At 38.0% G+C, this 27,823-nt stretch overlaps 1 protein-coding gene across 1 annotated transcript in view; it reads left to right on the top strand.

Annotated features, from left to right (window-relative positions):
* FAM117B (family with sequence similarity 117 member B) overlaps positions 1 to 27,823 on the top strand; it is a 73,909-nt gene that overhangs the window by 11,919 nt on the left and 34,167 nt on the right. The window contains exon 2 of the mRNA XM_027564613.1: positions 27,368 to 27,519. Coding sequence (XP_027420414.1) covers positions 27,368 to 27,519 — 152 coding nt within the window. The remainder of the gene's footprint in view (positions 1 to 27,367; positions 27,520 to 27,823) is intronic.

Below are 27,823 nucleotides of genomic sequence, written 5' to 3' on the forward strand. Positions count from 1 at the left end.
TAACTATAGTTTATTCCAAAATGAAAATACATATAACATTTTTAAGTGACCCACTTTTCTTTATGAACTAGTATAAATTTCTTTTGGAAGTAAATTTCAATTTGGTGGGATTTCTTGCCTCCAAGGAGCTAATTCTGGAATTGTGTATTTTACAAGTTTACCTCCCGGCCTGTATTCCTCTTTCCCTCCTTCCCTCTTTTCCTCCCTTTCTTCCTGCCTTCCCTCCTTCCCTCCCTCTCTCTCTCTTTTCTTTCTGTGCAGTTAATATATGCACATGATAAAAATTATAGATAATAAAAATAATACAGTAAGTAGTCTTCCCCTACTTGTCTTTAACATCACTCTTCTCAGAGAAATAGTTAGCTGCTGCTTTTGTATTATTCTACAGTTATTCTATGCACGGCTTCCCTGTGGCTCAGACGGTAAAGCGTTTGCCTGCAGTGCGGGAGACCCAGGTTTGATTCCTGGGTCAGGAAGATTCCCTGGAGAAGGAGACATGACTGAGCGACTTCACTTTCACTTTCATTCTATGCACACATACATATATGGGTGTGTGACTTTATGATTAGGGCTGCTGCTGCTGCTAGTCGCTTCAGTCTATAGACCATATGTTATTTCCCCAGCCTTCTGTTTTGAACGTTTAGATCATTTTCCAGTCTTCTGTTGTTAAATGGTCCTATGTTGAACGTTCTTATTTATACTTCTTTGTGCACTTATACATATAAATGAGCTTATCTGTAGATAATTTTTAGAAATGAAATTCTTGATCAAAGATGTACATTTTTTCTTTCTATTGTAAAATATATTTCAGGAGTCAATATCAGTTCAGACTTGAATTCTAAGATCCTGCTTCTTTTTTCCTATCTTTGTTTGGATTATTTTTATATTCATTTTATCTCTACTGTTAGTTATCAGTTACACCTCTTTTCATTACACTCTCAGTGGTTAATGGTTACGCTACAGCAGCGCTGTTCAAAAGAACTTGGTGCAGTGATGGAAATGTTCTGTATCTGTTACCTAATATTTTACACTAGAACCTTATAGTAATATACTTCCATTTCCTGCCTTACATCTTTTGTGCTGTTGTCCAGTATTTTGTTTTTCTGTTGTAAATTCCACAGTACATTGTTACTCTTTGTACCTTAGATGGTTATTTTTTATCTTTATTCTCATTTTCATCATTCGTAATTTCTTTGTGTGAAATAGGGTGGTTGTAGTGTGAGTGAAAAAAGGATTATTTGAGAAGCAAAGAAATAACAGGACTTGTTACCTGATTAGATTTGCGGGGTGAGAAGATGAGAAGTCATCATTTTGACTGAGATTTCCAACCTACCTGGGTGGTTAAGTTAATAATGCTGTCGTTATTAACTGGTTTCGTAAATGCTGTTATATTCAGAATACATACAGAGTAGGCCATAAACTTTTGAGGCATAATGCACTAAAATTTTTTAACATTTCAGAAGAAATAATAATAATATGGAAATTTTGGAAGATAAAGCCTAATTTTTTTTCTGCGTATACTCTTTCCAATTTATTATTCTTAAAAACTTGTAATAGTTATTTTACTTACTGTCCTACTGTGTTTACTGAGATCTATCTAGTATTTTCTGAAAAACTATTTTGCATTAATTATGTTTTCCTATTGTGCATGTATGCTGATATTTTTAAAGATAAGGACAAATGGTATCTTTTTTTTTTTTTATTTTTTAAGACGTGTGCTGATCTTTGTTCCTTTTCTCTAGCTGCAGTGAATGGGGTTACTCTTTGTTGCACTGCACAGGCTTCTTGTGGTGGCTTCTTTTACGGAGCACAGGCTCTAAGCACCTTGGCTTCAGTGCTTGCAGCCTCAGTTGTGGCTCGCAGGCTCTAGAGCACAGGCTCAGTAGTTGTGGCGCCTAAGCTTAGTTCCCTGGCACGTGGAATCTTCCCTGACCAGGAATCGAACCTGTGTTCCCTGCATTGGCAGGTGCATTCTTATCCAGTGCACCACCAGGGAAGTCCAAGGGATGTCTTTGTATTCTTTTAGAATCCGTGCTCACTCTGTGCAGAACAACATGTAAGCCATTGAGTCGGCATCCCTGACCTTATGGGCTTTAGAATTAAAGACAGAGACAGTGTGGATTTTTGTACTATTCAAGGATTAACAATAAAAGTAAGAAAATATATAGTATTACTAAGAAGAGTATTACTTAATTGCAAAAGCCTGCTCTGGCCCTGTGGGACTCTCTTGATTCTGAGTGGTTTGTGTGCAGTCAGGAATTGCTAGGTGACTTGGAGGATGGACATTCGTCACTTCTCTAGAAAGCAGTTGCCATTAATACTGTCCCTGGAATTCTTGGAAAGTCTGCTCCTGGAAATTGATTTAGTGTCACAGGAATGCTGTTGTCCTACTTCAGAGATGTCTCTATTGTATTAGGAAGAATTAGGATCCACAAGTTAAACTTATATTCTCCCAGATAGCCCATCCAAAACCTCCTTTGTAATTAAATCTGTTACTCTCTCCCCTCAGTTGGGGTATTAGTAAAATGCAAGATTTAAATGAGACCCAATAAAAACTTTGAATGAATGGATGGCTTCCTATTTTAAAGCAGTGTGAGCCTGAAGACCCATGCCTGTCTTCTGTGTGTCTTTTGTCTGTTCCCTTGGTTTGGAGTCCTTGCATAGCACTAGGTTTTAAGTGCTACTGTTTTCTTGTAATTGAGCTTTGCTTATGAAGATTGTACTGCTAGCTCAATATTGAGTAGAATATCTTCAATAATCCTTGGAAGGCCTGTTGGACATCCTGTTGGATAGGGAAGTTACATATTTCTGGTAATGGTTGATGAGATTATACTGATCCATCTATTAATACATACTCTTGTCTGATACATATATTTTTTTGGGGGGAGCCTGTCGTGGGTCTTTGTTACTGTGTGGGCTTTCCTCTAGTTGTGGAGAGTGGGGACCACTCGGTAGTTGTGTGCAGGCTTCTGATTGCTTCTCCTATTGTGCAGCACAGGCTGTAGGGTTCGTGGGCTTCAGTAGTTACGGCCTGCAGTCTGCAGAGTGTGGGCTCTGTAGTTGTGGTGTATGGGCTTAGTTGCTCCAAGGCATGTGGGATCTTCCTGGACCAGGGATTGAATTGATGTTCTCTGCATTGCAAGGCAGATTCTTAACCACCGGACAGAATCCTGATATATTTTTTTTTATTAATAGTATACTTTTGACTGATAAGTGGGTTTAAGGCTAAGTATAGTGAGAGGTTATAGAACAGCTTCCCCTTTGTAAAACTTTATAAACTTTGGCTTAATCACTCTCCTTTTCAGTGGATTTCTATTTTCTTTCCTATAAATTACCTTAGTAAAAATATATTTAAAAATGTGTGTGTTTGGGGATTGGTATAGATAAGTGTACGTTGATATGTATCCTCTTTAGGAAAAAATATTCCCAAGATTGAGATTATTTAGTTGTTTTAAATAATTTGCTGCTTTGTAGTGCTGCTTACCAAAAAAGTAATTGAGTCAGTTTACCCTGCAAACAGAAAGAAGTGTGTCTACCTGTTGCTGTGAAGCCTTATCAGAATTAGACTTCATATCTTTTCTTTAGTTTTATCAATTCAGTACGTGTAATAGGGTACCTCATTGCTTCCATTGATATTTCCTTAATATCTATTTCTTGGAGTCATAGAGAATATTTGAGATAATATATTTAATAACTTCATGTAGTAGCCATGTAATGCCATTTAATAAGAAATAATAGTTGTTATTAATTGGACATGAAACAACAGACTGTTTCCAGATAGGAAAAGGAGTAAGTCAAGGCTGTGCATTGTCACCCTGCTTATTTAACTTACATGCAGAGTACATCATGAGAAACGCTGGGCTAGATGAAGCACAAACTGGAATCAAGATTTCCGGGAGAAATATCAATATCCTTAGATATGCAGATGACACCACTCTTATGGCAGAAAGTGAAGAAGAACTAAAGAGGCTCTTGATGAAAGCAAAAGAGGAGAGTGGAAAAGTTGGCTTAAACTCAACATTCAGAAAACTAAGATCATGGCATCCGGCCCCATCACTTCACGGCAAATAGTGGAAACAGTGAGACTTTATTTTTCTGGGCTGCAAAATCACTGCAGATGGTGATTGCAGCCATGAAATTAAAAGATGCTTACTCCTTGGTAGGAAAGTTATGACCAACCTAGACAGCATATTCAAAAGCAGAGACATTACTTTGCCAACAAAGGTCCATCTAGTCAAGGCTATAATTTTTCCAGTGGTCACGTATGGATGTGAGAGTTGGACTGTGAAGAAGGCTGAGCGCCGAAGAATTGATGCTTTTGAACTGTGGTGTTGGAGAAGACTCTTGAGAGTCCCTTGAACAACAAGGAGATCCAATCAGTCCATCCTAAAGGAGATCAGTCCTGGGTGTTCATTGGAAGGACTGATGTTGAAGCTGAAACTCCCAATATTTTGGCCACCTGATGCGAAGAGCTGACTCATTTGTAAAGACCCTGATGCTGGGAAAGATTGAAGGTGGGAGAAGAAGTTGACAGTAGAGGATGAGATGGTTGGATGACATCACCGACTCAATGGCTGTGAGTTTGGGTAAACTCTGGGAATTTGTGATGGACAGGGAGGCCTGGTGTGCTGCAGTCAGTGGGGGCTCAAAGAGTCGGACACGACTGAGTGACTGAACTGAACTGAATATTCTTTTTATTTATTCTATTTCTTTTGATTATGCCACAAGGCTTGCAGGATCTTAGTTCCCCATACTGGGATTGAATCTGGGTCACGGCAGTGAAAGCTCTGAGTCTTTTAACTATTGGACTGCCAGAAAGTTCCCACATGTGGTATAGAGTACTATAGGTATATAATACTGTACTGTGGTGGTTTAATTGTTAAGTCGTGTCCGACTCTTTGCGACCCCATGGACTGTAGCCTCTGTCCATGGGATTCTCCAGGCAAGAATACTGGAGTGGATTGCCATTTCCTTCTCCAGGGGATATTCCCAACCTAGGAATCGAACCTGGGTATCCTACATTGCAGGCAGATTCTTTACCAACTGAGCTATGAGGGAAGCCCAATACTGTACTGTAATAGGTTTATAATATTTTTCACACAAATAATACATAAAAAACAACACAAAATTAAAGAAGACATGTTTAATCTCACAGTACACTACCTTGAAAAGTATAGTAGTTCAGTACAAATGTTGGTTACAGGGGCTGGCATTGAGTAAACACGCAAGAAAAGTTACTGACTAGAGGAGGGAGCGGAGGTGGGAGATGGTAGAGCAACTACGTCACCATGCGTTTACGCTTGCGTCCAGACATCTTGGTCTTGAAATAAAGACACTGTACTGTTGTACTCTATACAGTGCTGTACACTCAAGTACACAAAAGCACAGCCGGGTGTAGAGGATGCGTGCATATGACAGTGTACATGTGTGAACTACACAATGGGACATGCAAATGCACATTCACATCTTTGAGAGTTTGCAGCTTGGAGGTTCGTAGGGGACTTAACTGTATTCTTTTTAAGTGCTTGTTCCCTATTTATATGAAATATATAATTCTGTTCGTATCTGTTGAGTGAACATTTTACTCATTGAAAGTTTAACTTTTTTAGCCCTTACTGTTTTTAAAAGATTGTCTTCATTTGGTAGTTGTGTGGAGTGTTAGGTTTATTGAGGTATAATTTACATACACTAAAATTCATCCTTTTTAAATATATACTGTCGTATGAACTTTGACAAAGAACACAGTTATATAATCTCAACCACAATCAAGATACAGAACATTTCTATCACCCATAAAGTTTCCTCATGCTTTTTAAAGTCATTCCCGTCAGTGGTTGCTAGGCCATAGCAACTACTGATTTGTTTTTGGTTCCTGTAACTTTTACTTTTTTCAGAATATTATGTAAATGATTTGTATAGTACTTAGCCTCTTTATTCTGTCTTCATTTGCTTAGCATAATGCATTTGAGATTCATTCATGTTCATGCATATATCGGAAGTTCACTGTTTTTTATTTCTGAGTAGTATTCCATAATATAGCTGTATCCCAGTTTGTTGATTTATTTCCTAGTTGAAAGATGTTTGGGAATTTTCATTTCTGATATTGGAAATTTGTGTCTTTTCTTTTTTCCTTAGACATTTTAACTATAATTTATGATTTTTATATACCTTGTCCTAGAATCAGCTTTTAGTTTAATTTACATTGTTACATTTGTTTCATTGCCGCTCCTATCTTTATTTTTTTCTTTGTTCCACTTGCTTTGTGTTTAGTTTATTCTTTTTCTAGTTTTTCTCAGATGGAAAGTTAAATTATTGATTCGAGACCTTCTTTTCTAATAGAAAAATTTAATGTTGAATATTTTTCTTTAAGCAGTTGTTTAGCTGCATCCCACAAAATTTACTGCATTTTATTTTCATTTTAACTCATTCAAAGTATTTTCTAGTTTCTAGTTTCTCTGAGGTTTCTTCTTTGATTTATGGATTACTTAGAAGGGTTTTGTTCAATTTCTAAGTATTTGAGAGTTTTCCACATAGCTCTCTTTGATTGATTTTTAATTTGATTCCATGCCAGAAAACATACTTTCTATGAGTTCATTTCTTTTAAATTTCTTAAGAATTGTTTTATGTCCCTGAACATGATCTACCTTGACGAATCTTTCATGTGCCCTTGTGTATTCTGCTGCTGTTGGATGGAGTGTTACATAAATGTCAGTTAGATAAAATTGATTGATAATGGTTTTTAGGTCTTCTCTGTTCTTTCTGATTCTGTTTTCTTTATCAATTACTGAGAGAGGAGTGTTGAATTCTCCAAATATATTAGTGGGTTTTTATTTCATTCCAGTTAGCTTTTGCTTTGTGTATTTTGAAGGTTTTTTTGTTTATTTTTGTTTTTTAATTTGCAGAACCATTTAAGAGTTGTTATGTCTTTTTGGAATTGAGCTTTTTATCATTATGCATTTTTTTGGGGCTCTGGTAATTTTCTTTGTTCTGAAGTGTGCTTTGATTAGTGTTGGTATTACCTATTTTTTTTCTATCTTTTCTGTATTATTTTATATTTCCATCCTATCTGTATTGTATTTGAAGGGCATTTCTTACAGACACCATATACCATCTTTTTGGATTACTTGAGTATTTTTTAATAATCTATTTTATTTTATATATTGGCTTTTGACTGTGTCTCTTTATATAGATTAAAAAAATTTTTTTTTAATATTTGTATTTATTATTTTTGACTGCGCTAGGTCTCCCTTGCTGTGCTTGGGCTTCTCATTGTGCTGGCTTTTCTTTGGGAAGCACAGGCTCTAGAGCGCGAGGGCTTCAGTAGCTGTGGTGCCGCTCAGTAGCTGCGTTTCCCGGGCTCTAGAGCACAGGCTCAGTAGTTACGGTGCACTGGCTTAGCTGCTCTTTGGCATGTGGGATCTTCGTGGATCAGGGATCGAACCCATGTCTCCTGCAGTGGCAGGCAGATTCTTTACCACTGAGTCACCAGGGAAGCCCTAAAAAAAAATTTTTTTTAATTGAAGTATAATTGATTTACAATGTTCTGTTTAATTTCTTTTTTTTTTTCTGTTTAATTTCTGTTCTTTGTATACTTTTTCGTTGTCATTGTTGGTTGCTATGGGAATTATAATATATATACCTAACTTTTCATGTAATCAGATAAAATGTAGAAATTATATAATCAATTATGTCTTTCTGTCCTCTTCCCTTTATATTAGAGTCTTCATGTATATTATATCTTTAGACATTGAAAATTCTGTACAGATCATACATATGACCATATGTATATGCCTTTACAATTTTCCCTTAAGAAATTGGGCATGACAGTAATAATTTTTACAAAGGAAAACTCCTGATGATAAAGGCCTTAATTGATAAAATTTGACGAGTCAAAAGCCGATTGCATCTTTTCTGTAAGCTTTACATTAAAGGCGATTGAAACAAAAAATTATTTTAGCAAAATAAACACGAAAATTGAAAAAAATTAGAAATAGTCTACCTATCATCTTTAGTAAAGTAATAAAAAATTAATGGACTCATTAGAATTTGCACTGAAAGAATACTTTGTTGATAAAAGATGAATTAATGTTGCACATTCAAAAACACATACACGACATACTATACACACACAGCTTTGGTCAGGATGGACGGAATGAAGGCTTGAAGAGTCAGAGAAGCTTACACTGCCATATCTGTTTTTTAAAAAAATTGTATCTGAGTGTGTACATATGAACATTTATATTCTGAAAAATCTCAGACTCTACTGCCTGTTAGCTGGGCTTCCACTGATGGCATGGGGGAATGCAGCACAAATAACTTTGCACTTTCTACTTTATCCAGTTCCATTTCTTTTAATATTTTGATATAGCATGCTTCATTTCTATAATAAAAAGCTAATCAAAATTCTGTGTTAATAGCACTGACTTACAATGGAATTAACTGTTGAAAAAAGAAAGGATAAAAAACAGTAAAAGCGTTACCTCTGGGATTTGCTCTAAGGTTCTATTTGGGCTGTTTTGGTAGAGTTTTCTTTATAACACGGTCCTAAACAAGCTGCTTCTGTGTGTGTCCTCTATTTCCATAAGAGAAGTGATATTCTGTATTGGATCCAGTTCTTATGATGAAAATAATTGCATCTAGAGGGACCGTTGTGTCAGGATGCCCTCAGATGGTATTCCTTGTGTTATGTTTTAGACTAATCTCAAAGTGAACCTTAGTCATTGGGCCCCACTGGATTATTTCAGGATGTAAGCTAAACTAAGTAAGTTGGGTTACAAAGTTAAGTAGAATTCTGGGTGTGTTGATTTCTGCTAGGTTTCATTCTTTCTGAGGCCTTTGGAATAGTGGCTGGTGAGAAGATAAACGGGTATGTAGTGAAGTAAATTAAAAGACGCTTACTCCTTGGAAGGAAAGTTATGACCAACCTAGACAGCATATTAAAAAGCCGAGACAGGGAGGGAGGTGGGAGGGGAGGTTCAGGATTAGGAACGCGTGTACACCCGTGGCAGATTCATGTTGATGTATGGCAAAACCAATACAATATTGTAAAGTAATTAGCCTCTAATTAAATAAATAAATTAAAAAAAAAAAAATCCGAGACATTACTTTGCCAACAAAGGTCTGTCTAGTCAAGTCTAGTCTGTCTAGTCTATGGTTTTTCCAGTGGTCATGTATGGATGTGAGAGTTGGACTATGAAGAAAGCTGAGCACTGAAGAATTGATGCTTTTGAACGGTGGTGTTGGAGAAGACTCTTGAGAGTGCCTTGGACTGCAAGGAGATCCAACCAGTCCATCCTAAAGGATATCAGTCCTGGGTGTTCATTGGAAGGACTGATGTTGAAGCTGAAACTCCAATACTTTGGTCACCTGATACGAAGAGTTGACTCATTGGAAAAGACCCTGATGCTGGGAGGGATTGGGGGCAGGAGGAGAAGGGGACGACAGAGGATGAGATGGTTGGATGGCATCACCAACTCAATGGACATGGGTTTGGGTGGACTCTGGGAGTTGGTGATGGACAGGGAGGCCTGGCATGCTGCGGTTCATGGGGTCGCGAAGAGTCAGACACGATTGAGCGACTGAACTGAACTGAAACATCTGGCATGGCTAAACCACAGAAAAGTGGATAAGGCTATAGAATGATAGTGCTGTTAGAACTGAAATCACTGTAATAGCAACATACATATGCCTGGTCAAAACAACTAGGTCCTAAACATCAGTGGGCAGAACTGCCCTACACACACACACACTTTGGTTTATCTAGAATCTAAAAATATAGAGTACAATTTTTTAAAAAGTCTGTTTTCTGTTTCTAAGGAGAGGTTAGTAATCAGAGCAGATCAGTCGCTCAGTCGTGTCTGACTCTTTGCGACCCCATGAATCGCAGCACGCCAAGCCTCCCTGTCCATCACCAACTCCCGGAGTTCACTCAAACTCACGTCCATCAAGTAAGTGATGCCATCCAGCCATCTCATCCTCTGTCGTCCCCTTCTCCTCTTGCCCCCAATCCCTCCCAGCATCAGAGTCTTTTCCAACGAGTCAACTCTTCTCATGAGGTGGCCAAAGTACTGGAGTTTCAGCTTTAGCATCATTTCTTCCAAAGAAATCCCAGGGCTGATCTCCTTCAGAATGGACTGGTTGGATCTCCTTGCAGTCCAAGGGACTCTCAAGAGTCTTCTCCAACACCACAGTTCAAAAGCGTCAATTCTTCGGTGCTCAGCCTTCTTCACAGTCCAACTCTCACATCCATACATGACCACAGGAAAAACCATAGCCTTGACCAGACAAACCTTTGTTGGCAAAGTAATGTCTCTGCTTTTGAATATGCTCTCTAGGTTGGTCATAACTTTCCTTCCAAGGAGTAAGCGTCTCTTAATTTCATGGCTGCAGTCACCATCTGTAGTGATTTTGGAGCCCAGAAAAATAAAGTCTGACACTGTTTCCACTGTTTCCCCATCTATTTCCCATGAAGTGATGGGACCGGATGCCATGATCTTCGTTTTCTGAATGTTGAGCTTTAAGCCAACTTTTTCACTCTCTACTTTCACTTTCATCAAGAGGCTTTTGAGTTCCTCTTCACTTTCTGCCATAAGGGTGGTGTCATCTGCATATCTGAAGTTATTGATATTTCTCCCGGCAGCCTTGATTCCAGCTTGTGTTTCTTCCAGCCCAGTATTTCTCATGATGTACTCTGCATATAAGTTAAATAAACAGGGTGACAATATACAGCCTTGACGTACTCCTTTTCCTATTTGGAACCAGTCTGTTGTTCCATGTCCAGTTCTAACTGTTGCTTCCTAACCTGCATACAGATTTCTCAAGAGGCAGATCAGGTGGTCTGGTATTCCCATCTCTTTCAGAATTTTCCACAGTTTGTTGTGATCCACACAGTCAAAGGCTTTGGCACAGTCAATAAAGCAGAAATAGATGTTTTTCTGGAACTCTCTTGCTTTTTCCATGATCCAGCAGATGTTGGCAATTTGATCTCTGGTTCCTCTGCCTTTTCTAAAACCAGCTTGAACATCAGGAAGTTCACGGTTCGCATATTGCTGAAGCCTGGCTTGGAGAATTTTGAGCATTACTTTACTAGCGTGTGAGATGAGTGCAATTGTGTAGTAGTTTGAGCATTCTTTGGCATTGCCTTTCTTTGGGATTGGAACGAAAACTGACCTTTTCCAGTCCTGTGGCCACTGCTGAGTTTTTGCAAATTTGCTGGCATATTGAGTGTATCACTTTCATAGCATCATCTTTCAGGATTTGGAATAACTCAACTGGAATTCCATCACCTCCACTAGCTTTGTCCGTAATGATGCTTTCTAAGGCCCACTTGACTTCACATTCCAGGATGTCTGGCTCTAGGTCAATGATTACATTAATCATCGTGATTATCTGGGTCATGAAGATCTTTTTTGTACAGTTCTTCTGTGTGTTCTTGCCGTCTCTTCTTAATATCTTCTGTTTCTGTTAGGTCCATACCATTTCTGTCCTTTATCGAGCCCATCTTTGCATGAAATGTTCCTTTGGTATCTCTGACAGAATGATCTCTGTTTGTTTCCAAGGGAAACCATTCAATATCACAGTAATCCAAGTCTACGCCCCAACCAGTAACACTGAAGAAGCTGAAATTGAACGGTTCTATGAAGACCTACAAGACCTTTTAGAACTAACACCCAAAAAAGATGTCCTTTTCATTATAGGTGACTGGAATGCAAAAGTAGGAAGTCAAGAAACACCTGGAGTAACAGGCAAATTTGGCCTTGGAATACGGAATGAAGCAGGGCAAAGACTAATAGAGTTTTGCCAAGAAAACGCACTGGTCATAACAAACACCCGCTTCCAACAACATAAGAGAAGACTCTGTACATGGACATCACCAGATGGTCAACACCGAAATCAGATTGATTATATTCTTTGCAGCCAAAGATGGAGAAGCTCTATACAGTCAGCAAAAACAAGACCAGGAGCTGACTGTGGCTCAGACCGTGAACTCCTTATTGCCAAATTCAGACTTAAGTTTAAGAAAGTAGGGAAAACCACTAGACCATTCAGGTATGACCTAAATCAAATCCCTTATGATTATACAGTGGAAGTGAGAAATAGATTTAAGGGCCTAGATCTGATAGATAGAGTGCCTGATAAACTATGGATGGAGGTTCGTGACATTGTACAGGAGACAGGGATCAAGACCATCCCCATGGAAAAGAAATGCAAAAAAGCAAAATGGCTGTCTGAGGAGGCCTTACAAATAGCTGTGAAAAGAAGAGAAGTGAAAAGCAGAGGAGAAAAGGAAGGATATAAACATCTGAATGCAGAGTTCCAAAGAATAGCAAGAAGAGATAAGAAAGCCTTCTTCAGTGATCAATGCAAAGAAATAGAGGAAAACAACAGAATGGGAAAGACTAGAGATTAGTAATAGGATAGTGAATAAATAGACTGATAAATCAATGGATGGGAGGGGTCCAGGAAAATTGGTAGAAGAGGTTAGAAAACAGGGCATTTTAAGTAGAAATATTAATCTCAGCTCTTGATTTCGTAAATACAAATATTATGCTGTGATGTTAGAAATTTTCAAAACAAATATAGTTTAAAAAAAAAAGTGATTCTAGGAGAAAAAAATTTTAGTTTCTAAAAAATAGATACTCTTCTGTATCAGTCATGTAATGTCAGTATAGATGGGTCTGCTTACTTGCCAACAGGCTTGTCAATCACACATAATGTGGAATCCGAGTTTTTAATTTTTGGAAACCTGATTTTATTGCCAGAAGTACAGCAAGAAATATCAGCTTTGCAAAATAAATTATATAGGGAGGATAAAGTTTGCTTATTTTTGAGGGGCAGCAAACTAGAAGACATTTCGCCCTGAAATTCTCCAGACTATTTTTTGAAAATTACTTTGTTAACTGAGACAAGCTTAAATTATAAAACCTATTCTTAGAGATATTTTGGCCAAGCAGGAACATAACTAAGGGAAGTGTTCCTCACATTGTTTCAAGTGGAATTTTGAGACATGTCATTGTGAAAGTATTTCCTTAGATCATCCTTTAGAGGAGTATTGCTTTTTTTTTTTCTTTGAAATCCTTATTTTTGAGTTTTTTATTGGGTCAAGAATGAAGGAATATTAAAGCACCAATTTGATTTATGCCGTTTTTCCTTTGTTTGCTTGAGGTAGTTTTTTCTAGCCTCTTGGTTGTAAATGACAAACCAACTTAAATTAAGTAGAATGACAGTAGATTTGGTGAAATTCTGAACAACTAAGAGCTTGGATAGATCTGTCCACAAGGATCAAATGCTTTCAGGATACTTTCTGAAAATCCTTTAATTTTTCATCTTTGTCTATCTCTTAGCTTCATTCTGTCCTGTTGACTCAAATCAGTAGTCCTTTATTGAATATGTAGTATGTGCTAGACATGATTTTAGTTGGTGGAGAAGCAAGTGATAACATAAGACAAACTAAGTCTGTGTCCTCAAGAAGCACTCTTTCTAGTGCAGGGACTTGTTCTGCATAGCAGGGGACAAGGCCAGAGACCATTATGGACTTGATTTTCATCTGTAAGACCCATGAGGCAAGAGGGCGTCTTCCCCACCTACTCTCCTAGAAAAATTCCAGGGAAGGACTGTGGTAGGTTGTGATCCCATTCTGCAATCAGTAACTGCACCCAGAAGGGTAAAATATTGTTACTAAGCCTGGGTCATTTAAACTCAATATTCAAGGACTAGACTCTGTTACCACAAGGAGGAAAGGCAAAGATACTAGCCAGGCAAACATAGTAGCTCTTCTTGGCATTTGCATTATGAAGTTTGATTTCTTGTATTTGTGCTTCAGATAAATGTATCACATATGCCAAAGCTTTACTGATTTTGAAGACTTTAAAAAAATGTTAGTCTTTCTCCTCATTTCTAAATCTAAATTGTGAACTTCAGTTTGATATGCGAAGAGCCAGATAAATAATTTAATATGTTGCTTCCCACATAATTCGCCACATTGATAGGAAAGTTGTTGTCTTGTAGATTATAAAGACATGGTTTTGAAAGCTAATGTTGCATGGTGTTTTAGTTTGGTTTCTCCAAAACATGGACTTGTTTGGTTGATTCCAGGAAGAGATGTAAAGGAAGTAATGAAGAGATGGGGAAAGGACAAAAGCCAATATGAATGTGTTAATAAGTAGTATACCACAGTGGAAAACAGGAGCTCAGGCCTACTAAGCACCTCTGATTGATCATGTGGAACATACCTCAGAATTGTCTCAATGAGGAGATAAGGAAGCTGGGGTATTTATCCATCACCTTTTGTCCCTCAGTGGTTGGAGGTTTAAGGGATGTTGACTTCCAGCCACTTCCTGTTTGGCCTGCTGCCTATTGAGTGTGTTCCTTCAGTTTGCAGAAAGCTCTGAGGCACAGAGGGACAGATGCTTGAGAATTATTCAGAGAATTATCCATAGAAACTGCAGGTGCTCTCCATAGTGGCAGTGAATGGATATGGGTAGGGCTTTAATAGTTTCTTTCCTTTATTGAGCCCATCTTTGCATGCAATGTTCCCTTGGTATCTCTAATTTTCTTGAAGAGATCTCTAGTCTTTCCCATTCTGTTGTTTTCCTCTTATTTCTTTGCATTGATCGCTGAGGAAGGCTTTCTTATCTCTCCTTGCTATTCTTTGGAACTCTACATTCAGATGCTTATATCTTTCCTTTTCTCCTTTGCTTTTTGCTTCTCTTCTTTTCACAGCTATTTGTAAGGTGTCCTCAGACAGCCATTTTGCATTTTTGCATTTCTTTTCCATGGGGATATTCTTGATCCCTGTCTACTGTACAATGTCACGAACCTCCGCCATAGTTCATCAGGCAATCTATTTCTCACTTCCACTGTATAATCATAAGGGATTTGATTTAGGTCATACCTGAATGGTCTAGTGGTTTTCCCCACTTTCTTCAGTTTATCTGAATTTGGCAATAATGAGTTCATGATCTGAGCCACAGTCAGCTCCCAGTCTTGTTTTTGCTGTCTGTATAGAGCTTCTCCATCTTTGGCTGCAAAGAATATAATCAGTCTGATTTCGGTGTTGATCATCTGGTGATGTCCATGTGTAGAGTCTTCTATTGTGTTGTTGGAAGAAATGGTATGGATCTAACAGAAGCAGAAGATATTAAAAAGAGGTGGCAAGAATACATAGAACTAAAAAGAAAAAAAGAAGAGAATACATAGAACTGTACAAAAAAGAGCTTCACGACCAAGATAATCACGATGGTGTGATCACTCAACTAGAGCCAGACATCCTGGAATGTGAAGTCAAGTGGGCCTTAGAAAGCATCACTACGAACAAAGCTAGTGAAGGTGATGGCATTCCAGTTGAGCTATTTCAAATCCTGAAAGATGATGCTGTGAAAGTGCTGCACTCAATATGCCAGCAAATCTGGAAAACTCAGAGTGGCCACAGGACTGGAAAAGGTCAGTTTTCATCCCAATCCCAAAAAAGGCAATGCCAAAGAGTGCTCAAACTACCGCACAGTTGCACTCATTTCACACGCTAGTAAAGTAATGCTCAAAATTCTCCAAGCCAGGCTTCAGCAATACATGAACTGCGAACTTCCAGACGTTCAAGCTGGTTTTAGAAAAGGCAGAGGAACCAGAGATCAAATTGCCAGCATCCACTGGATCATGGAAAAAGCAAGAGAGTTCCAGAAAAACATCTATTTCTGCTTTATTGACTATGCCAAAGCCTTTGACTGTGTGGATCACAACAAACTGTGGAAAATTCTGAAAGAGATGGGAATACCAGACCACCTGACCTGCCTCTTGAGAAACCTATATGCAGGTTAGGAAGCAACAGTTAGAACTGGACATGGAACAACAGACTGGTTCCACATAGGAAAAGGAGTACGTCAAGGCTGTATATTGTCACCCTGTTTATTTAACTTATATGCAGAGTACATCATGAGAAATGCTGGGCTGGAAGACACACAAGCTGGAATCAAGGTTGCCGGGAGAAATATCAATAACCTCAGATATGCAGATGACACCACCCTTATGGCAGAAAGTGAAGAGGAACTCAAAAGCCTCTTGATGAAAGTGAAAGAGGAGAATGAAAAAGTTGGCTTAAAGCTCAACATTCAGAAAACTAAGATCATAGCATCTGGTCCCATCACTTCATGGGAAATAGGTGGGGAGACAGTGGAAACAGCCTCAGACTTTATTTTTCTGGGCTCCATAATCACTGCAGATGATGATTGCAGCCATCAAATTAAAAGACGTTTACTCCTTAGCAGGAAAGTTATGACCAACCTAGATAGCATATTGAAAAGCAGAGATATTGCTTTGTCAACAAAGGTTCGTCTAGTCAAGGCTATGGTTTTTCCTGTGGTCATGTATAGATGTGAGAGTTGGACTATGAAGAAAGCTGAGTGCCGAAGAATTGATGCTTTTAAACTGTGGTGTTGGAGAAGACTCTTGAGAGTCCCTTGGACTGCAAGGAGATCCAACCAGTCCATCTTAAAGGAGATCAGTCCTGGGTGTTCACTGGAAGGACTGATGCTAAAGCTGAAACTCCAATACTTTGGCCACCTCATGCGAAGAGTTGACTCATTGGAAAAGACCTTGATGCTGGGAGGGATTGGGGGCAGGAGGAGAAGGGGATGACAGAGGATGAAATGGCTGGATGGCATCACTGACTCGATGGACGTGAGTTTGAGTGAACTCCGGGAGTTGGTGATGGACAGGGAGGCCTGGCGTGCTGCGATTCATGGGGTCGCAAAGAGTTGGACACGACAGAGCGACTGAACTGAACTTGATAGTTTCAGCTGTAAATGGTGAAAGATATCCTCAAGTATATCCTCAAGTAGGTGGGTTATTCCTTTGATTTTTCACCAAGATTCTTGTGTAGTGCTAGAACAACATAAGTACCTATACTTACCTCCCACCCCAGTTCAGCTCATTTTCTCTACATTATGATTGTTGATACTGTCGGATGAAATATACCGCAGAAATTTCAGCCACTCAACAAAGGTTTATTGTGGCTAGTGTACATTTGGTGGCTTTCTGGAAGAGCTTTCCTCCAAACAATGGATGACTCAGAGCTCCAAGCTGAAATTCCACTGTCCCAGAGTACTCCCTGTCAACCAGGTGGACAGGAGAAAGCGTGGAGAGGGGACATGTCACTTCAATCATATGTGTGGCCAGAACCAGTTACAGGGCTCCAGCCTAATTAGAAGGAAGGCACTGTCTCTGACCCATTTTGCAATGAAGAATTTTCACTCAGCTGTCAAGATTTCATGAATTTTAATGGTGGTCTCCAAGATCCATAAGTCACATTTCTTCTTCCTTAATAGTATTCATATATTGCACATACACAATTAATTAGTTTCCTTTATTGATGGTTACATCACAAATGGTAAAAATAAAGAGCAGTTATTTACTTTTCACAAAACTGAAAATTCTTGCTTTGTCATTAATTTGGCACCCGGCAAAGAATTGCAGCAGAATTTCTTAGTTTCCTCTTTAAAGTTTGGCACCACTTTTCAAAAGGATTGTTTCAGTGGCTAATTTATTCTACATGAACAAATGGTAGCAGAGTGTAGGATGGGATGGTGGGAGGAGAAGCCAAAGCTGATTGATGTAATTGTCAAAGCAGGAAGTGATGAAACCTGAAATTAGGACAGATGGTAAAGAATCTGCCTGTAATGCCGGAGACCCAGGTTTGATCCCTGGGTTGGGAAGATCCCCTGGAGAAGGAGATGGCAATCCACTCCAGTATTCTTGCCTGGGAAATCCCTTGGACAGAGGAACCTGGGGGGCTACAGTCCATGGGGTCACAAAGAGTTGGACACAACTGAGTGAGTGACACTGATGGATATGGAAAGGAAGGAATGATAAGGAAGTATTGTCTTGGTGAATCTTACAGTTTTTGTTCGGGATAGTTTACAGGAGGGGAAAAGGTAAAGTGATTTTGGAAGGTCAATAGTGCTTCTCCCACAGAGCTTTTTCCCAAGCTGCTCTTCTCTCCAGCTGGGCCACCCCTCCTATACTCTTTCCTCTCTTCTGTGTCTGTTCAAAGGCCTTCCTAAGTTCTGTCTAAAATGGCAACCTCACACAGCTCGCTCCTCTGCTGCTTTGCCCTACTTTCTCCCTGTTATTAGCACCTACCATATTGGTTTTATGAACAACTTCCCCTATTAGAATACAGGTTTTGCAACTGCAGGCATCTTTTCTCTCGTTCATTCCTGTATCTTTAATAGGTACGCAATAAATGTTTATTGAATGAAAGCCATGGAAGGTAGGCCACTCAGGAGATGAATAGACGTGGTAGGTTTAAAATTGCTTTGTAACTCACCTCTTTAGACATATATGGCAGGCAGTTCTAAAGTGTACTTCTTAAGGGATAGAGAATTGAAGCTAGTGGTGTAGACGTTAACAAGTACAACATGACGCATGTACTGATTGATATTAAAATTCCAAGTACCTCCTGAAATAGGAAATTTAAATTCCCTTTTGTTTTTTGTATTTTATTTATTGTTGCTCTTTGAAGACTTGTATTAACAAGTTTTTATTGGTTGTAAAAGGATCTGTTTATTTTAGTTTTTTAAAAGAATTATTTGCAAGAAAAGTGTTAAGACTGCAGTGGAAGCCCAGAAAGGAGCTGTGGCATGCTGTGAACTAAGATAGCATGAACTTTGGTTACAGCTGGCTGATGCTGAGAATGCTCGAGGGCTAAGTCCTTGCTTCACTGTTCAGTATTTCCTCTTACTGTTTGTTTAGACTTGAATTTAGTGTAAAAAAATTGCTAGCGCCTGCTTTAGAGTGATGAATTAAAGGCCAATTATTCCTTCTACTCCATTTCTTTTTAAAAACTTTATTGAAATGTAGTTGCTTTACAATATTTATTCATTCTGCTGTATAGCAAAGTGATTCAGTTATACATTTATATATTCTTTTTTATATGTTCTCCCCTTCTCCTCCATTTCTTAAAGCTTTTACTTTATACTCCTTTACCAGGAACCTTCTTTAAAGGGTCATGTGTGACTTCTCACATCCTGTTTATGCCTCAGACTGTACAGTATAACCTCTGCCTGTTGACTTCATTGACGTATCTCTTGAAAGGGAGGGAGTACAGTGTTCTCTACATGCCAGGTGCTTTATGTATTTTTTTCTGTTTAATCCTCACAGCAATCCAGAGACAACCTTTCCCCCAAACATCTCTTTGCAGGAAACGTTCTTGTTTCCCAAGATCCCATTCAGTACCTGCTTCTCTTAGGCTTCATCCGTTGTGTATGCGTCAGTGGCTTTAACCTGTATAGGCAGATTACTTTTAAGTTTCTCCTTCTGACACAGAACTCTAGACAAACTCACCAAAGTGTAAAACTGACTTAAGTCTCAATTTAATATCCTACACCTGTATCAAACCCAGAGTTTGAAACTGAATTATAGACAAGTTGCCTAAGCCTGCAACTTGGGGAAATCGCCATCATGCTAGATGCTATTTACGAGATTTGCATTCTGTACAGAAATATTCTCTTTTAATCCTCACAACAACCCAGTTTGTTTTACAGAAGCACTAAGAGAGATTTAGAACAGTTAAGGAGCTTAACCAGTCGGCAGTACAACAGATGGAGTTGGGTTTGAACAGAATATGTGTAGTTGCAAACTCCATACTCTATCCGTTCTGTGGCACTTCTGGTCCCCCTCCCTTCAACATGAACACAGCACACTTACACGCCCCTCTGAGCACCCACTACTGCTGACCTTTTGAATTGCTATGAAATATTTCATGTTTCTTGATTCTGTTTGCCTTGCTTACTTGGATTATTGCAATAGCCACTTAATAAATCTTTCTGACTCAGTTTCTTTTACATCCATACTGCTATCAAAAAATTTCTTCTAAAATGCAAATCTGATTATGTCATTTCCCTTACTGCTTTTGGGATAAAATACTTGGCACGGTATTCAAGCCCTTCTTTGCTCATGGTCATGTTGTGTGCACGGTCCTTTTGTTTCAGCCATTATAAGGTACATTTACGTCCTAGAGCTATATTTCAGGATTACGTTTTGTTCTTCGGGCATGCCCTTTAGTTGTTTCATCACTGTCAAATTCCCATTTTTAAGAGTTGCATCAAGTGGCAGCTTTTTCACAAGACCTCTGCACTTTCAGCATTTCCTCTCCCTTTGAGTATCCTCATTTGTGATCACTAGGACCGTGGTCCTTATAGGTATGACCTCTTACAGGTGGGGAAAGGAAAGATGCAAATGATAATGGAGAAATTTAAATTTTGACTATGAGGAAGCTGTAGTTGAGAGCTCAGAAGGAGATGAGAGAGATGTTGAAACTTGAGAAAGGGGCATCCTTGTTATGTTGAGGCAGAAAATTTAGCCACACTATTGAGATTAGTAGGATAGAAAGTAGGAACTATGCCTAAAAAACAGGATGATCTAGCTAAGGAGATTTCTAAGCAGAGTGTAAAGGTGCCAAGAAGTTTCTTCTTGCTGCTTATAGCAAAATGTGTGAGGTGCCCTGTGACCTCTTAACACTGTGGACTTATCACTCGTCTCATTTGTGTGTGTGTGTGTGTGTGTGTGTGTGTTTTCTTAATGGAAGTAATAGTTAATTTACAATGTTGTATTAGTTTCTGGTATACAGCAAAGTGATTCAGTTATACATACATCTCTGTATATGTGTATATATATTCTTTTCATATTCTTCCCCATTATGGTTTATTGTAGGTTAGTGAATATATAGCAGGACTTTGTTTCAATCCCAGTCTCCCAGTTTACCTGTCCCTTACTCCCTCTCCCCTTTGATAACTGAAAGGTTTTTTCTGTGTCTGTGGGTCTGTTTCTGTTTTGTAAATGAGTTCATTTGTGTCACATTTTAGATTTCATACATAAGTGATAAGGTAAGTCACTTCAGTCGTGTCTGACTCTGTGTGACCCCACAGACGGCAGCCCACCAGGCTCCCCCATCCCTGGGATTCTCCAGGCAAGAACACTGGAGTGGGTTGCCATTTCCTTCTCCAATGCATGAAAGTGAAAAGTGAAAGTGAAGTCGCTCAGTTGTGTCTGACTCTTAGCGACCCCATGGACTGCAGCCTACCAGGCTCCTCCGTCCATGGGATTTTCCAGGCAAGAGTACTGGAGTGGGGTGCCATTGTCTTTCTCTTTGTGACTTCACTTAGTATAATAATCTCTAGGTTCATCCATATTGCTGCAAATGGTATTATTTCATTCTACTTTATGGGTGTATATAGGTACACACTGTATATATGTATACAGTGTATATATGGACCACACCTTCTTTATCCATTCCTCTGTTGATGAATATTTAGGTTGTTTCCATGTCCTGGCTATTGTCCATTAGATTTTTACATTTCTAGAATAGACTTTTTTTTGATAACCAGTTTGGTTAATTTGATTATTTAGTTCTTATTAGGGTTAATCATTAATTTGGTACTGCTGTGCCTGCATCAGTTCTTGATGTTATCTGTTAATGTTTCATTGAAAACTTAATCAAAAAACTAACTGAAACCTGGAGTAACTGAAGAATGTATGAAGTAGAAATAAATTATGGAAGCATATACTTTTCCCCTAAATTTCCCTTAACAGATTATAAATAAAGTTCTCATGTTTATCGTTTTAAAACATACTTTTTAATAATTTTACTATTCCATTATATTTTTCATCAGTTTCCTTAACCTCCACTATTGGCTATATTATTTATGGTTTTTACTATTGTAAATGTTATGAATGTCTCTGAATTTAAAACCCTTTCCACATTAAAAAAATATTTAATTTATTGGCTGCATCTAGTCTTATTTGCGGTATGCAGGATCTTCGCTGTGGTGTGTGGTCTTCTCTTGAGTTGTGGTGCGAGGGCTCCAGAGCGTGTGGGCCCCAGAGTCTGCGGTCCACAGACTGTCTAGTGGAAGTGCCTGCGCTCAGTAGTTGCAGCACACAGGCTTAGCTGCGCTGAGCTGGGTGGGATCTGAGCTCCCTGACCAGGAATCGAACCCACATCCCCCGTACTGGAAAGAAGAAGCTCAACCATTGGACCACCAGGGAAGTTCCCCTTTTCTACATTTGATTATTCTATTTACATGTCTAGATAGAGAGTCATTGAATCAAAGTTTATGAATTTTTAAAATACAGGTAGTAAGTTCACATGTAAATTTTAAAACGTATAATTAGAAATACAGTGAAATAACTCCCTTGCCACCTCTCTTGTCTGCCCACCATCCAGTTCCCCTTTGTGGAGGCAGCCATTGTCATCAATTTTTTATATTTCTTTCCAGAGACATTTTAAGTATGTGTGTGTCTGTGTGTGTGTAGGAGGTGGGAGCTTAGACAGTGGATGAATAGACATACACTGTTGTAGGCATTTAATCATACTACATGTACTATTTATGAAGTAGGAAATGGCAACCCACTTCAGTATTCTTGCCTGGAAAATCCTATGGACAGAGGAGCCTGACAGGATACAGTCCATGGAGTCATAAAGAGCTGGACATGATTAAGCGAGCACATGTGTACTATTTAAGACAAAATCAACTACATGTAACTTTACTAGAATATAATAAAAGAAGAGGAAGGTAAAGTGAAATTGAAGGAATTTCTTTTGATTTAACTATTTCTTGGGGATTCCCTGATGGTCCCATGGTTGGGACTCTGCTTTCACTGCCTAGGGCCTGTGTTCAATCCCTGATAAGAGAACTAAGATCTCTCCTGCAAGCCACACAGCACAGCCAGAAAAAAACACAAAAGCATTCTTCATCAGAAGAAAATAAAATACTTACAATACTAGTAACGTACGAGAAATATAAATTAGCAGTGAAATTAAAATTTTTAGAACTCAATAACAATTGAAATGCAAATAAAGTGATATTTTTAATCTTTGGGAAAATTGAGAAAAATTAATGAATATACTTAAGGATGTGGTAAATGAGTGTTGTTGTAAGGGCAAAATTCTTTCTAGTGGCAGGTAATTTGGCAATATTTAAAATTTTAATATGTGTTTACCGTTGGAGATACAAAATTTGATGTCTAGAAATTTTTCATAAAGAGATAAATAAGCATAAAATGATATATATCTGCCGCTGAAAATGTCCATCACTATAAGATTAAGTTATGATGTATCCGGTCAATTGGATACTGTACAGCTGTTAATATTAAAAATGGTGATGAAAGGAGGAGGGGACATGTATACCTATGGCTGATTCATGTTGATGTGTGACAGAAACCAACACAATATTGTAAATCAATTATCCTTCAATTAAAAATAAACTTTAAAAAATGGTGATATAGATTCATATTTATTACAGTGGAAATAGGTCCTTGACATGCCCTTCTTCTTTCTCAACAATAAATAATAGTGTGCCTAATGGGACCTCATTTATATAAAATTGTACATGTGTGTAAATGTAGACAGATTTCTGGAAATAAATACTGATTAAAATGATTATCTCTGAGTGGTGGCCTTTTGGGATTTTGTGGGTTTTTTTTTTTTTTTAGTACTGTTTGGTTTCTTTATATTTAATCTTTATCATTTTTATACCTGAAGAAAGAAGAGTATTTTTCCCCTTTCTGAACAAATAAATATGTCTAATTTATCCCTTCTGCTTGTTAATTAACTTTGTGGATAACAAAAAATACAGCTTTTAAACTAATACCTGATAAATTCTAGAAATACCTAACTCTACCAGTGTCTGTAGAAACATTCTAATGTGATATCTGGAGCCATGGTTTGGGATGCTGTACCACTGCCATTGAAACTACCCAAGCACTGGTGCCGGTAGTTGGGGAGTTCTGAACTCCAGACCCCAGGGCATTTACTGAAGTTTTCATTGCCACACCCTGCTGTAAGTGCTTTAAGACTTGATTTTTAAAGAACAGAGTCAAGTTTGAACCTTTGTTTCTGTTGCTTTGATTTACTTTTTCTCAGCTTTGTTTATAAATAACAAAGAAATTGTTAGATATATAAAGCATAGCTCATAATGATGTAATATATGTATACATTGTGAAAGATTCCTCCCATTTGGTTCATTAAAGCATCCATCACTTCACATATTTATCTTTTTTTCATTTATGTGAGAGAAAACATTAAGTTCTACTCTTTCAGTGAATTTCACTTGTACAATATAGTGTTACCAATTGTAGTCACCATGTTACATATTACCACCTCAGACCTTATTCATTCATTTATAGCTGAAAACTTATGCTCTTTCATCAGCCTTTCCCTGCTTCTCCCATACCTCTGGCCGTCACTTTTCCTACTATCTGTTTCCATGAGTTTGACTTTTTAAAAAAGATTGTACATGTAAAGTGATACTGTGCAGTATTAGTTTTTGTTGATTTACTTTGGATTAACAAAGTATCTGAATTTATTGCACACACCTGTTCTTGTTGATAAATGATAGAAATATTAGAAATCATTCTCTTTTCTGCATATATGTCAGGTATTGTTTAAATCATTGGGTTGAGGGAAAGTAAAATTCCTGCCCTCCAAAATCTCACTCTGCTAGAGCACTGGTACAGTCAGGAGAGCGTATCGGTGAACGATGCTAAGGCAGTACACAGGAGGGCTTTTGACCTAGATGCTGATGTATCGTTTTTTTTGGGTTTGGATGACTATTCAAGGAAGATTTTTTTTCAGAGGAAACATTTGAACTGAATTTTGATCTGAAGTTTCAAAGATTAAATGTAAATTAGCCAAACCCAGGAAAGGGATATGAGGGTAATGTAGGGTAGAGACAAATTCTTAGAGGCAGACAGGGCATGGCACATGTTGGGAACTGTAAGGCCTTCAGCATGGTTGGGATTACAGGCAGTCCAGGCAAGAAAAAGGGAGGCTGGAGAAGCCAGATCATGAAGGGTCTTGTCAGCTGTCAGCGAGTTTCTTTCTCTGGACTTCCATGTAAATACAGCCTTTGTTCACATAGACGGGAATTCTTTGAGTCATCTTTGACTCTTAAGTCTTCCTCCCTTCCCTTAAACTTCCTCATAATTAGGCACCAAATCTTGTCAATTTTGGGAACTTGGATTGAAATAGAATAATGACAAGCTAGATGTAGACTCTGTGTTCTTTATGGCAGGCTGTAACTTAGTCTTTTTAATTTCTAGGGCTTAGCACTGGCTCCCAGACCCTTAGTAAATATTTACATGAAGGGAGTTCAAAAGAAAATGTTTAGTGTTTTTACGTGTGACCATGTATAACTTTTCTATTCTCCATTTTGTTATGGAAAATCTAATAGTCTTAGAAAGTCTAGTTGAAAAGTCAGTGCTTGGATAATTTAAAATCTTGATGATGAAATCAGACCTATTTGATTAGTGCACTGAACAGTGATGGAAGCAATGTTGTAGTTAAGGAAGAAAAGGGCCAGCTTTTAACAATTGGATTTTAATGAATATACCCCAGTTTACATAGTCGGTGTCCCTTTTTTGTGGACAAGAACAATATTTTTGTGACTTTCCCAATAGAGATTCATTTTTTAGTTAAAGGAAAAATCATGTACATGTATATTTATTGCTTTTCACTTGTTACAGGTAGTTACATGAGTACATGCTTCCTTGAACTTATGGATGTGTACTGTATTTATTTTGTGTTTATAAAAGGAAGACACTGCAGAGATATGGTTAGCATTTGCAACATTTAGGCATTGTTTTAGTGAAATAATTGTACCATTTTGAAAACAAATTATGTATCTGAGGCATATCTTGTGAGGCAACTTTTTTTTTTTTTTTGTGAGGCAACTTTTATGATTATCAACAACACAGCTGCTAAAACTATTATCTTGGTGGAATTGAATCTCTTGTTATTTGGGTCACATAACCAGCAACTGAACTTTTATACTTGTAACTATATAAGACCCTTGTCAAGAAATAATGTGATACGATTAGAAGAGAGGCGTCTTAAAATGTTTTCATATATGGCCTTAAGAAAAACAAGGTATTTGTTATATAGAGAGAGCTAGAATGGTAGCACTATAATATAATCTACTCATGCCTATATTCAAGTTTCATATTTTTAAATCCTTTAATTTTTAAATTTTTGTAATATAATTAGCTAAGCCTATTACTTTCCCCCTTCAAAAAAAAAAAAGGAAATAGAGTATTTTTTCTGTATCACTTCTAACTTCCCATTACCTCTAGTTTCTTTTTTTTTTTTTTATAGTTTTTATTTTTGGCTTATATCTAAATACATATCCTGTATCTTGAAATGGAAAATATATTTGCATATATGTCTTCAAGTATAGCTCCTATAGGCTGGTTAGTTTGGTTTCTTGAAGTCTATTTAGTATAACAAAACTCAGTAAGACATGTGCCTGACTGAGCTGATTAAAGTGGAATTTTACCTGTAACTTTATCTTATCTGCCTTATTTCCTTTTGAGTGAGTATAGGTGGTATAATAATAAGTGATATTTACCTATTACACCTACTTAATCTTAAACCCAAGGTGAGCATTTTGAAAATGGGTAGATAAGGATGGTGACCTTTCTTATTATGCCTTTTTATCTCTCAGGACACGGTAAGCTTGTAAATCCTCTCATGGATAATATTGATACATTTGTCTTATTTTCTGTTTTTTTTGTAGAGATTAATTGTAGTTGTAAGAAATAATACAGAGATCTTTTGTACGTTTAGCCTATTTTCCCCAGTGATAACATTTTTGTAGGATTACATAGGATTTTGACATTGTACAAACCACTGCCCTTACTCAGATTTCTTCAGTTTTTACTTGTACTTGTGTGTGTGTGTTTTAAATTCTATACTGCTTAATCTCCTTTTTATGTTTGTACATCCCCACTACAGTCAAGATGCTGAATAGTCTCCTGTCACCAAAGGGTCCTGCACGTTGCCCTTTTGTAACACCTGCTTCTCTCTTGCCACTTCACCTTCCCTCTTCCTATCTACTAGTGGACCCCTGGCAACCATTAATCTTTCTTCCATTTCTAACATTTTGTCATGTCAAAAATGTACAAATGAAGTTATAAGTAGCCATTAGAGAGTGACTGTTTTTACTTAATATACCTGGAAATGAAATGAAGTTGCTTCAGTCGTGATCAACTCTGCAACCCTGTGGACTATAGCCTGGCAGGCTCTTCTGTCCATGGGATTTTCCAGGCAAGAATACTGGAGTGGGTTGCTATTTCCTTCTCCAAGGGATTTTCTTGACCCAGGGATTGAACCTGGGTCTCCCGCATTGCAGGCAGACTCTTTATCTTCTGAGCCACCAGGGAATCCCTTAATGTGAGAGCCATCCAAGTTTGTGTGAATCAATAGCTTATTCCTCTTTGTCACTCACTTTTTATATTTAAGTTAGAGAAACTCTACCTAGTTTCTGCTTTGTTTCCTTCCTAAGCTATTTTAAAATAAATGTATCTGTCTTAAATCTAGGGGACAAAACGAGACCGCCTTCCTCCAGCCCCTCTAGCATCATCCGCCGTACCTCCTCCCTGGATACACTCGCTGCTCCGTACCTCGCAGGGCACTGGCCTCGTGATGGTCATGGGCAAGCTGCTCCTTGCATGAGGGACAAGGCTACACAGGTAGGTTTATTACAGTTCTTATCTTGAAGTGTTTCACTCTGAAACCATTTCTCATAATATTGTTTATTCTACTCTGCTCTCAAATTCTTAAAACTAGTGTGTATTAGCATTATCTGGGAAGCTTATCAAAAATGCAGATCCCCAGGCTTGACCTTGAATGTTCTCCAGTAGGTTTTGATTGAGCCTTAAGAATGTGCATTTTAAACAGTTCTCAAAGGAATTCTGATACATGCAGTAATTTATGGACATGTTTTCTCTCACTTTTTTACAGTTTAGAACATCACAGTAAATTTAACTTATGGAA

The sequence above is a fragment of the Bos indicus x Bos taurus genome, chromosome 2 (genome assembly GCF_003369695.1).
Source record: "Bos indicus x Bos taurus breed Angus x Brahman F1 hybrid chromosome 2, Bos_hybrid_MaternalHap_v2.0, whole genome shotgun sequence".
NCBI lineage: Eukaryota > Metazoa > Chordata > Mammalia > Artiodactyla > Bovidae > Bos > Bos indicus x Bos taurus.